General features: G+C 36.8%; 3 protein-coding genes across 4 annotated transcripts; all 3 read left to right on the top strand.

Annotated features, from left to right (window-relative positions):
• Positions 1 to 714: 714 nt before the first annotated feature.
• On the top strand, positions 715 to 3,990 carry LSM04_005357 (the record flags this gene model as incomplete). Of its 2 annotated transcripts, none has more annotated exons than XM_067331141.1 (1): positions 715 to 3,990. In XM_067331141.1, the coding sequence occupies one exon, from the start codon at positions 715 to 717 to the stop codon at positions 3,988 to 3,990; it is 3,276 nt and encodes a 1,091-aa protein (XP_067189077.1). The 2 variants fall into 2 exon arrangements, with proteins under 2 accessions (XP_067189077.1, XP_067189078.1); XM_067331142.1 differs by having other exon boundaries at positions 1,348 to 3,990.
• Positions 3,991 to 4,608: 618 nt separating this feature from the next.
• Positions 4,609 to 6,057, top strand: LSM04_008049 (uncharacterized protein; the record flags this gene model as incomplete). Its single annotated transcript, XM_067331140.1, has 1 exon — positions 4,609 to 6,057. One exon carries the CDS (start codon positions 4,609 to 4,611, stop codon positions 6,055 to 6,057), a length of 1,449 nt encoding a protein of 482 aa, XP_067189119.1.
• A 1,477-nt stretch (positions 6,058 to 7,534) lies between these two features.
• LSM04_007749 (Forkhead-associated (FHA) domain) lies at positions 7,535 to 13,345 on the top strand (the record flags this gene model as incomplete). Its single annotated transcript, XM_067331139.1, has 1 exon — positions 7,535 to 13,345. One exon carries the CDS (start codon positions 7,535 to 7,537, stop codon positions 13,343 to 13,345), a length of 5,811 nt encoding a protein of 1,936 aa, XP_067189113.1.
• Between the last annotated feature and the right edge of the window lie 406 nt (positions 13,346 to 13,751).

The following is a 13,751-nucleotide window of genomic DNA, read 5'->3' as shown; positions in this document are numbered from 1 at the left end:
TTACTATCAGGGATTTTCTGTTTATTTTATTGCGTTTCCTGACGTGACTTTGTCTGTTTTCTGTTTTTTTTTAACGATCGACATTGCTTGTGAGGTCTATTTTTCTCTCTTTTTGAATACTTTATATGGATAGTTGTTGTGGCTACTGAAAAAAAAAGAAAACTTCTAAATGACGAGAATAGTGCGAACTATGAAGGAAATATAAATACCAACACCGTGGTAACAGCGATATCAACAAACAAAAAGAATAATAAACACAAATATACACAAGCAAACGTAGTAACAAACGAAATGTATTTTTTTCTTTTGTTTGTGTTCTCTTTTCATGTCTTGTGTGATGATTGTATAACCAATTTTGCTGGGTTTCAACAGGAAATAATACGATTCTATGTTTTATATATTGTTTCTCTATCCTTATTATTATTATTATTATTATTATTATTATTATTACTACTACTACTACTACTATTACTATTAGTATTACTGAAATTCTTTATTATTTATTGCTTGTCATTGTATTACTTGGCTTGTATTTGAATCTCTAATGTATACACAATGACACGCGTTTGCACTCTGAAAAGAGAGATAAGTTGATTGATAAACAACACAAACAACAATCATTAGGAATCAAAACCAATAGATTAGGTGCCAATCATACAAACACATATACACAGAGGGATATATATATATATATATATATATATATATATATAGATGTCTTCTTATTCTACGGCTGCTTCTGCAGGACGACAATCATTTCTTGTCGTATTTGACTTTGACCACACTGTTGTGAACTGCAATACCGATGAGGTTATCCCTAATCACCTTGGACGTGGGGAACATCAACGTACACTCATGCAGGCAAAAGAACCCAAACAATGGACACATATCGTAGATGAAGTAATTGCACCATTCACACGTGAAAAACTAAAGGATGCCGCAACAATGGCAGTAACGATGGAAGAAGATATGCCAAAAGTGTTTCACTTTCTCCTTGATCAACATAGTCAACAACGACAACAGGGAGAAGGAAATGAAAAGAATGAAGGTACATCAGCACCACCAGTGGAGATTGCTATTGCAAGTGATGCCAATCTTCTCTTTATTGAAAGTTCTATTGAACGTCATATACCATTTGTACGTCATATCATTTCACAAATTCACAGTAATCCTTTTCACGATGTGGCGGTGGATAATAATAATAATAATAATAATAATAATAATAATAATAATAATAATAATAATAATAATAATAATAATAATAACACCGCAAGATCTTGTCGACTTTCATGGTATGAACCGAATGGACACAACTGTAGTGGTTGTAATGCCCGTAATCGACCGAATATGTGTAAGAGTCGCATTATTGCCCGATTGCTACACACCACACGTTTGATTGATCCAACGGTGATTTTTATTGGCGATGGGGCGAATGATCTTTGCCCTGTATTAAATATATTACGACCGCGAGACTTTATGTTCGCCCGTCGGGACTTTCCCATTCATCGACTTCTCATGGATTCTCATACTAATAGTAATAATAGTAATAATAATAATAATAATAATAATAATAATAATAATAATAATAATAATAATAATAATAATAATAATAATAATAATAATAATAATAATAATAATAATAATAATAATAATAATAATATTGGAGGTGGTGGGTGTTGTAAAATAGCACTTTGGTCTAATGCGAGGGAGTTACTACAACTCTTTCGATCGGTGATGTCTCCAGAAGAGCGATTGCCAACATTGGTGCGATTTCGCGATGCGGGGCCGCGGGAGTTCCGTGCAATGACGTTACGCCAACGTATTCCACAAGTCCTCACACGAACACTAAAAGATAATGAGATCCACACCACAGAAACCGCACGACGGTTGATTCACGCATTAGTGGAGGGAACGCGGTGTAATTGTGAAGTGCCACCGTTGCCTGGACAAGAGAAATTACCATCGTGGCTGTTGGGTTACGCCTCTACGAGTGAACATGATTCAGACAACAGTACACAAGAAGAAAGAAAAGAAGCAAAAGAAAAGGGAGGAGATAATGAGATTTCGGTTTCTCCTCGTTGGGGACAGATACCATGGTTACATGGGGAGATTTATTTCTACCACCTGGTTGCGCAGTATCTTATGCTTGCCGATAATAATAATAATAATAATAATAATAATAATAATAATAATAATAATAATAATAATAATAATAATAATAATAATAATAATAATAATAATAATAATAATAATAATAATGAATGGGTACCAAATCTTGTAACGCCCTATACAAACTGTACGCCTATCGCCACATATGAGTGTACGATTACAACAAATCCTGTGTTAACAGCCACTGGTATTGGCCCAGCACAGTCTTTTGATCCAACGTTTCTGGCAAAGAGTTCAGATCGTACTTGTGTCTCAGACGGTGTGGCCCTGTCCAATAATAATAATAATAATAATAATAATAATAATAATAATAATAATAATAATGAGACGGAGAAGTATCACACATTTGCGGCGGGCGATTTCCTTGTTCCACGTGATGGTTACTTTCAACAACCCTATCGTGATTTCTTTACACGTGAAAAGCATGAAGTACTACACAATTTCATGCGACTAAAGATATGTCCAATGTTAGCCTGTGTGCCATGGGAGGCGGATGTAAACTTTATTGGTGTATTACTACGCTGGATGTTGTGGGGAAATGGGGTGGATCTTTCCATGTTTACAGTGGAGCAACTGCAGAAAAATCATCACACTAGCGATAATGATGATGGTAGTGGAAAGGAAAGTATGGGAAAAGAACATGAAAATCAGAAAAGTAAAGCAGATATAAATAATGAAGAGAAAGAGAAGGAAAAGATTCAGGCTTTACGTGCGGCAGAAGCAAAGACTGTGATGAATCAAGATACACACATTGTTGGAAATCAACTGGAGGAAGTTGTACAACTTGTACGTCATATAATAGAAACTGAACCAACAACCAATAATAATAATAATAATAATAATAATAATAATACAAATATACCACCGCCTCGTACAATTGATATTGTGATGGATAATGTTGGTGTGGAGTGTGTGGCGGATCTTATCTTTACACTGTGGATCCTGCAGCATCATCCTTCTCTCTGTGTAACACTGCATGTAAAGAATATGCCCTACTACGTCTCCGATGTCACTCCACCGGACTTTGCCTATCTTATTCATCAATTAGAGGCATACGCACAAGAAGCAGAAGAAAAAGAAAAAGAAAAAAACGACAAAACAACAAAAACCGTAAAAAGTGTTATTACACCATTTGTACAATTAGTACGGGAGGCATTATGTAATGGACGATTGCGAATTGATGCGGATGCGGTGTGGACACAGCCGTGTGAGTATCGGGAGTTGCCACCACGTGTGTGTAATACATTCTTCTTTACCCAACGCTTGTTAACTCCAACAGAATTTGAAGAAAAAAAACAAAAAGATGAAACGAAAGCAAAAGAAAAGAAGGAAAAAGAAAAAGAAAGTGCGAAGAAGAGTTTCTCCGCTGTATTACAAGCGAATAAACACTACACGCCACGATCAGCACTGGTGATATTTAAAGGTGATCTTAACTTTCGACGTCTTGTGGGGGATCGTCATTGGGATAATCGGGCATTCCTGTCAACTCTCACACCGGCGGAATTACATGATCCCAAACTATCCCACACACTTCTCGCAGATACACACTCTCTCCACAAACAACAACAACAACAAGAAAACGAAAAAGAAAACGAAAAACAAGAAGCATTACATAATTACAGTGAGGCGCCAAGTTTTCAACATATTGTATCATCCTTCTGGCCCGTGCAGGCTGTGCCGGTGTGTGCGATTCGTACGGTGAAGAGTGAAGGATGTGTGGGGGTGGCGGCGGCCCAACAGGACGTGTTGGAGAGGGCAGCTCCGGCGTGGAAGACTTCTGGGAAGTACGGGGTGATTTTACTGGCGGCCGGGGAGACGTAAAGAAGAGAAGTGAAAGAAGAAAAGGAGGAGCATATTTATTATTATTATTATTATTATTATTATTATTATTATTATTATTATTATTATTATTATTATTATTATTATTATTATTATTATTGTTGTTATTATTATGTGTACAGCCGAAATAATAATAATAATAATAATAGTAATAATAATAATAATAATAATAATAATAATAATAATAATAATAATAATAATAATAATAATAATAATAATAATAATAATAACAAAAAGAAGAAGAGAGGAAGTTGAATAGTAATTATGACACTTGTAATCGGATTTGCCTTTTGAAGACCTTTCAAGGGATAACAAAAAAAAAAAGGGAGTGGACCGTAAAATGCAAAAAATAGAAATGAATCGAGTGAAAAAAAAACAACGATAATGACTACAAAATAGTGGGACGAACGAGAAAATAACGTAATTATACGAAAAAAAGGGAGTTTCTATTTCCATTGTTTGGCTCGGGAAACTAATTAAACAAATACGTTATTTAGTATATCTTCTTTTTTTCCACTCTTCCTCTTTTATTGTCTCTCTGTATATATTTATATGGTCCTTTTTTCCTTTATAGCCAGTCATCTCATTATTTTCAACTTCATGTATCGTCATTCGTATCCATTAGGCTCTTTTCTTAATGGGTCCCTATTCCCATTATTGTTAATATTAATAATATTACCATTATTTGATCAGAACTTTATGCAAGTCTCTGCAGTAAATGTACAGGAATCCACATCTCTGGAGTTTCCCATCCAACGCGTGGAACAACTCGTACGTTCTGCCGTACTGAGTCATACTACTTCTAATAATAATAATAATAATAATAATAATAATAATAATATGGTTCCCACGCAACCTTGGGAAATACTACAGTTTATGTCTAATGCCAAAACATTAGAAGATCATCTCCTGCAAAATAAACATGAATGGTGGTGTGTGGTCTTTGTTAATATCTCTTCACAATTACTACAAACCAACGCTGCACAATATATTCAACACACCCTATTCCCTATTCTCCAGGGCCTTCAACAAACACCTATTCAACCCCAATGTCCTGCTCGTATCGCCATTGTGGATATGCAGGAGGCGAGTGAATACTTCGATCTCTATCCCTTTGCCCATATATTTAGTGTTTCTCGTCAAGGTGAATCACATCGCCGATCGGATCGATTTGATGTATTAAGAACAATGGAGCGAATGGTGCGGGATGGACGGATGCGGTATGGACTGCGGGCAACGTTAGAAACACCGGCGATGTTGATATTTCGACCAGGCGCCGCGGTGTATCTTCACGAGGGACGACGATGGACCGCAAAACAATTAGCCGAACAAGAACATAAAGAGAAGGAAAATAAAGAAGATAAAAAACAAAAACCGTTACGTATGATGCCTTACGGGGATACGTTGGAGAGGTTTGTATCAGCGGTGCCGCAGGAAACAATGGAGGCGCAAGGAGGCGCCATACTGCAGTATCTCTTATCAGACTATAAACAAACTGTGGCCAATACCTCATCGGACAGTAACAATAATAATAATAATAATAATAATAATAATAATAATAATAATAATAATAATAATAATAATAATAGTAATAATAATAATAATATTGATAATAATGGTGAGAGACCTCCGGGTATTCTCTCAGAGGCGGAGACGCAGCGGCATCAATCACATTTACTGCAAGCAATACGGAGGATCCGTCAAAGAGAAGAACAACATCAACGGCAACCGGCAGAGAATCCGTATGATTTGAACTCACTGAAGGGAAAGACACCCAAAGAACGGGTGAGGGAACTTATTAGCCGCATGAAAAAGAATAACAATAAAAATAATGATAATGAAGAAGAAGAAGAAGATGATGATGATGTTGATGATGATCGTATCAATAAGGAATTACCGTCGCGACGGACAACAGAAATGCAGCAAAAAGAGAAGAAGGAGGATAAAGACGCAGGGACTACCATATCAAAGAATATGGAACAGGGAAAACCAGTTCTCTTAACGAAAGATTCCGTTGTGAAGGAGGAATACCTGCGTGATGATTTATAACGAATAATATCGCAAAATGGAAGAAATTTATTATTTTATTATTTTATTTTTAAGCAAATGATATTGAAGATACGAAAAAAAAATATGGGAAACATGGTCGTTTTTTTTTCATTTTGTTTTAGAGTCCTTTATATGTATGTATGTATGTATGTATATATCAATCTATTTATTCATTTATTTTATTTATTTATATCAACATCTCTTCTTCGGGGTACTTCTTTTCTTTTCATTTTTTTTCATGGCTGTTACCTTCAGCTCAATATATTTATAAAAAATAAAAGAGAAAACAAAGCGTATTTTTCTTTTTTTTTTATTTGTTTGTTTCTTTTTGTAATGCATCTGTTTTTTTATTTATTTCCAACGGTATTTTTCATTTCCTTCTTTTCTTGTTCTCCTCTTTACACTTTTTTCATTGTTTGGGATCTCTTTTATGTTTCTTTCCTTTTTTTCTCTCTCTCTCTCTCTATTTCTATTTGTTTTTGTTTTCCTGTTATTAGAAATCAACTCCAATTCTCCTCTCTCTTTCTCTCTAAGGGGAGAAGGAGAAGAAGAAGAAGGAGTAGTAGTTATAGGAAAGGACACATTGGCGAAAAGTAGTCAATCACACAAATAGAGACAAGGGAAAACAAAGAAAGTCAATTAAATAGACACATCAACAAGAGTAACAATAACAGTAACAGACCAGTTTTTTGTTTTTCTTTCTTTCTTCCTTTCTTTCTTCCTTTCTCTTTTTATCTGGTGTTTGCTTCTGGTTGTTGCTTTTGTTTGTTGAGTTATCTTTTTTTTGCCGGTCTATTACCAAAATTAAATACAGAGACTATATATATAGTCTAAGTCGAGTGTCTACTGTAGGCGGGTATTAGAATACGAAAAAAAAGCATAATAATTATTATTCTTATTATTTGTTTTGCATTTTCTCCTCCATTCTGTAGTGGTAGTATTGGTAGTGATTGTATTGGTGAGTCAACTGCAGAAACACTAGAGGTGCAAGGAATAAAATAAATAAAGAAGATAAAAGAAGAAAAAGAAAAAAAAGTGATATTGTGTAAAAAGAGGAAGAATAAACAAGGAGTGAGTGGGTGAGCGAATCGAGTTTTATTATTATTATTATTATTATTATTATTATTATTATTATTATTATTATTATTATTATTATTATTATTATTATTATTATTATTATTATTATTATTATTATTTTGACTTTTATATTTTAGCTGTATACTTTTTCCAGAAACCGTGATCAAAAAAAAATATATATATATTTCAGTCAAAGAAGAAAAGGAAAAAAAACATATACAATATACGTCAAAGCAGCAGCACTTGCCACTATTACCATTGCATTGCATTTTGTGCAAAAAAAAAAAAAAAAAAGAAACAAAAACAAAAAACAACGAAGAAAAGAGATAATAAAAATATAATCAATAATCAATAGTACCGGCAGGAGAAATAAGCATTTCAAAGTCCCTCAACGCACCACATGGTATCTTTGACTGTCAATGATAATAGAGGAACAGCCCTTGCGGCTTCTCAACGACTCGTTATGACGTCACTTGTCATTAGTGCTCTTGCCTTACCTGTGTGGTTTATTTTGGCTTTGGCGGGTTGCATCACGGGTATTTTTCTATATTTGCCCTGGTCTTCAATGACAGGACAAATTGTATTTATAGTGATATCCGTTTTGCTTGGATTACTGTTTGCTGGACTCCACTGGGGCCTTTCCCGACGTCGAATAATGTCTTCTTTGCATGGAAGAGATCTGACAGACCCTTGTACGGATAGTAGTATTACCTGCCATCACGCTCATAATAATCATACTTATAGTAATCAACAAGATCAGCAACAACAAAATCAACAACATGATCATTGTTTCTTTAGTAATGGGAGTGGTCACTTTTGTTCCTGTGCTTCTTTTTGGTATACTCACTTTAGAGATGCTTTACCAGCTCTGGAATTGCTGATATTGGGTATCTTGGTTCTTCTTTCTCCACATGTTATGATGGATAGTGCAAAGGGAAGTGATGATATTATTGCTTCCCCTGATAAAGACTACCAAAATGGAATATTATACCCAGTAGAGATTGTATGGAAAGTATGTAGTCTACATTTCCTTTTTCTTTTTTCTACTTGTATTTCCATTGCTCTGGATCTTTTTGTTGGCATCGTACATTTCGGGGTCTTAATGGCAAACTATAGGAAATTAGGATCTGGAACTATACTGGTTTCCATAGTTTGGCTTGTCGTACCAATTTTTTGCATTCTAGTTGCTGTAATACAATATAGACGAATATTACGTTGGCAGAAACAACGACAGCAACAGTGGAGTGGAGCTGAAGATTTGTATGTGGTAAATGATGATATACCTATTGCTCGCCTAAATAGTCATATGTTTCAGTATGTGTTAGATACAGTGGGAAATGATATCATGCATCCATCTATCCTTGGTAGATCCGGCCCTCTTGAGACGAGAGGGGTTCTATCTCCAACCGCATTACGCTTTCGTAGACGATCTAGTGGAAATGATACACAAAATACAGAACCACTTATTTCAGAAGTACAACAATATGAAAAGAAAACAGATTCACTCTTCGCAGAGCTTCATTGTCCTTATTTAGTGTTAAGTTTGGAGGATCATATCATTAGGAGTGTAAGTATGGGTTTTGCAGCACATGTGGGTATGACTGTTGGGAGTCTTGTGGGTCGAAAATTAACGGTTATTCTAAAGGAATTAGAGGTGGAAAATATGGGTGAAATTATGAGTGTTATCCACACTGTGGCTCGCCCTGGGGCAGGCGATAGTCCTTCACTATCCGCATCCGCATCACGATTAATGAATTGGAATAGAGAAAAGGTAGATGGGCAACTCTTGCGAAATAGAAATAACACCAATGGAGTTGGTCATAATGTTGTTGTCTCAAAAGAGTCACATTCACACTCTGAACTTGGGACGGGAGTTGATGTAGATTGTGGGGAGTACTCTACTATTCAGGGGACTGTTACACCTGTACGAATGGGTGATTCAGATGTACAACGTATATTACTACGTGGTCGACGTCCACATCAAACATCCGTTATAAGTAGTGATATGGCTATTGCAGGTGCATTATCACACTCTCGTACGGGTAGTACTAGTGCTGTTGCTGCTGGTGGAGTTAATGCAAATGGGAATCAAAACAGATCCCCCACAATTGGTCACTGCAGAGAGCAATCGGCATTTTATTTCTGCCTCTTACTGGATGTATGGATGGAACAACGAAAAGGAACAGGTAGTACTAGTACTAGTACTAGTAGTAGTAGTAGTAATAGTGTTATTGTTCTTCGACAACCTCGTTTACACTGGGCATTAGATTGGATACCATTACCGTGTTTTCTTGTACACCCCACAACAGGGAGAATATTGTGCTGGAGTCGAGCAGCAGAGGAACAAACAGGTCAATTGGCATACAAAATGGTAGGTTGGCCAGTTCAAGTGGCCCCATTACCGGAATCATCATTAGAAGTGCAGAATAATAACCCTTACGATAAACACAAATCCGATGAGGAAAGAACACATCAAAAAGAAGAAGGAAAGAATATACACGAGCCAAATCCAGCAAGAGAACGATGGACGCGATTGGAATCACCATTACAAGCCATCTTACATCTTCCCTTCTCTGGGGCGGGTTCTTTGAGGGTTTCACTGCAACCAATTACTGGAGAATCTGTGGGGGATGAAGCTACGGCATTAGATGATGGAGTAACGGGTCTTGTATGGCCTCCACGTTACCATATGAATACAGAAACTGTAGTTTCTGAGACTCGTAGGGCGTCGAGTTATCCACGTGGTCTGTCAGATTTCCCTCATGTGAAAGGTACGATGAGGTCTAATCAACGAAAACAATCAAATGTATCATTAGAACAAGGACAAATGGATAATGGAGTGGGATATGCTGGAGGAGGTTTTGTATTTGAGCCGAAATCCATGCCAGCCGTGTCGTGGTATTTTAGTGAGTTAACTGGAAAGAGAGATGATGTAATTAGATGGGCTAGTTTAGGTGTTCCTTTACTTTTTGTTATACAAGATGAGATGCATTTATCTTCTTCTTCTAATGATATCCATACCACTAAACAGGATCAGCATTCGCTTAAGCATTCCCTTACGGAAGTAATGAAAGAGGGTCATACCACTCTTTCTGAAGAGGCTAGTGGTAACGCAAAACAGAATATTTTGAAATGGCGAGTAAATGATGATACAATATCTCCCAATGCTATGAAAAAATTAAAACACTTAAAAGGGAATGAAGATCGAATAGCAGCAGTAAATACGGCAATGCATAGTTCTCCTATTAGTGCTGGATTAGCAGAGGTAACATCATCCGTAACAGGAGTGAATAATAATAATAATAATAATAATAATAATAATAATAATAATAATAATAATAATAATAATAATAATAATAATAATAATAATAATAATAATAATAATAATAATAATAATAATAATAATAATAATACAGAAAAAGCGAAGGATCATTATGACACGGATGACGGTGATGAACATGCTTCTAGGAGTATATTTGGTGGAAGTAATAAACAAATTGCTTTAAATTCTGCAGGTGGAGCAGTGGGACTCACACCAACTCCATTATCCGTACAAACTTCATTGTATGAGAGTAAGAGAGCCTCACCATTGCTTGGAAATCGACAGAAAGAAATTGGAAATGAAGGGGATCAGCATCCCTTTAACAGCAGCAATAATAGTAGTGGCGGATTTGCCAATACGGCTACTACGACTACTACTACTACCACCACTAATAATAATCTTATTATTAAGGGTGATAACGGTGAAGAGGAGAGAGTGGAGAGAAACTACATGGAAAGAAGTAGTACTCATGGGGATGGTTCTATTGCAGATAGTGGTCTACGTAAGTTGAGCACATCGGTGGGTGTAGTTTGTCCTAGTGTATCAAAGAGTACATCCATTCCACGACTTATTAGTCCACTACCGGTGGAAGGTCCAGTGAGGAAAACACCAGGAGATATGGATATGAATAGTGAAGTAGTTTCATCACTGAAATTAGGTTCTGTTGATCCTCGCAATTCCAGTAAACAACCTCAATCCCAATCTCAATCCCAATCCCAATCCCAATCCCAATCACATGGTGTAGGAGTAGATGGAAGTAGAGATAATCATTACCCCTCCAGTAATCAATTACATCACCAAACGAGGATAACAAGTTGCCTTGCTACTCCATCTGGAGCTGAGTCTGTAGGAGGAGCTGAACTTGCAGCATCTCCGATAATTAATAGCAGTCTTAATCTAGAAGATCAACCTCCATGGGCTATGCTTAAGAGTAGTGATGAGGCAACTATAGCATCATGCTTTATTCGGGTTCCGCCTGGTGAACCTTTTCGCTTTGGTCGAAGTAGTAAATGCCATGGGACGACATCTGATGCTTTGGTGAGTAGTATTCACTTTATAATTCTTCGGGAGCCGTATCAACAGTCACAATACGGAGAATCCATAACAAATCTGTATAATAATAATAATAATAATAATAATAATAATAATAATAATAATAGTAACAACGGTAATAATAATAATACTAATAAAAGAGGTTCTTGCAGCAGTCAACGACAGGCATCATCTCTTTCTAGTCCGCGCTATCCCTATTTATCAGGGGCTTGGGTAGTTAAACTTCGGGATACCAGCGCTAATGGTACATATGTAAATGTGAAAAAAGTTGGAAAAGGCAAATCATGCGTGCTACATGATCATGATCTTGTAACATTTCGACTAAACTCCACCCGTTTTTTCCTGGGTTTTCAGTTTTTGTTAACAGATGAACGAGGTGTCCCACTTAGAGAATCTGCAGCAATAACATCAGGACCCACACTCTCTCGTGTAAGTTCTCTCGTTATGTCTAGACGTGGTACACCACATCATCAGCAGCGACACTCTTCAGAGAATGCAAGTTTTATTGCTGGTGGTAATGGTAGTCAGACAAATATAGCAGGATTTGGTGTAAATGCCGGTAATAGTGGAGGACGACGGGCGGCAACGGCAACAAGAAGTCGAAGTAGTCGTCCAGGCGGTGGAACACAACATCGTGAAACTATCGAATGGAAGATTGGTGAAGAAGAACTGGGAAGTGGTGGTAATGCAAAGGTGTATCTTGGAATAAATCTTACAAATGGAAAACTCATTGCCGTAAAGCGAGTACCTTTACCGGCAACGGCTCCTGATGGTCAAAATAATATGGATGTGTTACAGCAATATCGAAGTCTACAAGAGGAGATTAATGTTCTTTCAAAAGCTGTACATCCAAACATTGTGCAATACTATGGTTCATCTCAAAATAAAACACACTTTAATATTCTTCTTGAGTTTGTGCCTGGTGGATCTTTACGACACCTTTTAGACAACTTTGGAGCTCTTAGCCCAGGTGTAATATGCTCTTACCTTCGTCAAATGTTAGAAGGGTTACGTTATCTACACCAGCGTAATATTGTTCACTCTGATTTAAAATCAGCAAATATACTCGTTACAGATAAAGGTCGTGTTAAATTAGCAGATTTCGGTACAGCAAAACTACTTAATAGACAACACAGTCAATCTTTAAATCGTGCTGGAGAATCAGAAGATCCTAAATTTGGAGATGCCGCAACTTTTCATGTGGCAGGAACATTGCGGTGGATGGCACCAGAACTCTTTCGTGATAGTAGCAATACGGGTCCTACAAAGGCTAGTGATATGTGGTCTGTGGGTTGTGTCCTAATTGAAATGATCTCCACTGAAGCCCCTTGGCATGAATATGAATTAAAAGCAGAGGAGGATATTATTACCCTACTTAAACACAGTAAAGAACCACCGGAGGTACCGGACTGTAGTGAATTTCCTGAAATGTTGACTATAGCCAAACGTTGTCTAACCTTTTCACCAGAGGAAAGACCTACATGCGAGGATCTTTTACAGCTTGTGGTAGAGGCGACGGAAAAGCTTGAGGAACGATTGCAGAAATTATCTCAATCACGTGCGGCTTCTCCTGCAATGGATTCAACCGTACCAGTCCCATTGCCAGCAGAAACAACAAATATACTACCAACCACAACAACAACAAATACAGGAGCAGGAGGACTATTAGGAGGAAGAGCAGATCATGGAGCATCTTTTCATGCTAGTAGTAGTGATACTGGTGTGGCTAATCATACGGCGAATGAGAGAGCTGAAGGCGGAGGGATGCAGCAGCATTATGGGACACACGGTGATTCAGAGGTAATGACATCTAAAGAGAGAAAGGAGAATTCGTAAGGGGATGAAAGGGGGGTGGGCGAATTTATTTGTGGCAATAGGTAAGGGGGAAGAGCAATACTCTGTACCTAGCCACAACAAATACAAACATACACGTCTCCAAAGAGGAAAAAAGAAAAGAAAAAAAAAGAAGGAAGGTGATAATTAAAGGGAGAGACTGGAGTATGTCTGGTAGTCAATTTTTGCAGAGTGAAACTATGTGAGTGCAATATTCTAAGAGCAAAAGAAAGAAGGAGAGAGAGAGAGGGAGAAAAGAACGAGAAAAAAAAGTGAAAGAGTGGAATGAATGAGCTATTAGAAGTGGAAAATCAATAAATAAAATTAAATAACATATTAGAAGGCATTTGAATATGTTATTTATTCCTGATTTATTTAACATTTATTTACTGATTCTTTGAATTGTATT

The sequence above is a fragment of the Trypanosoma melophagium genome (assembly GCF_022059095.1).
Source record: "Trypanosoma melophagium isolate St. Kilda chromosome Unknown ctg33segment0, whole genome shotgun sequence".
NCBI lineage: Eukaryota > Euglenozoa > Kinetoplastea > Trypanosomatida > Trypanosomatidae > Trypanosoma > Trypanosoma melophagium.
The sequence above is the reverse complement of the archived record's forward strand: the minus strand, read 5'-3'. Positions and strand labels throughout refer to the sequence as shown.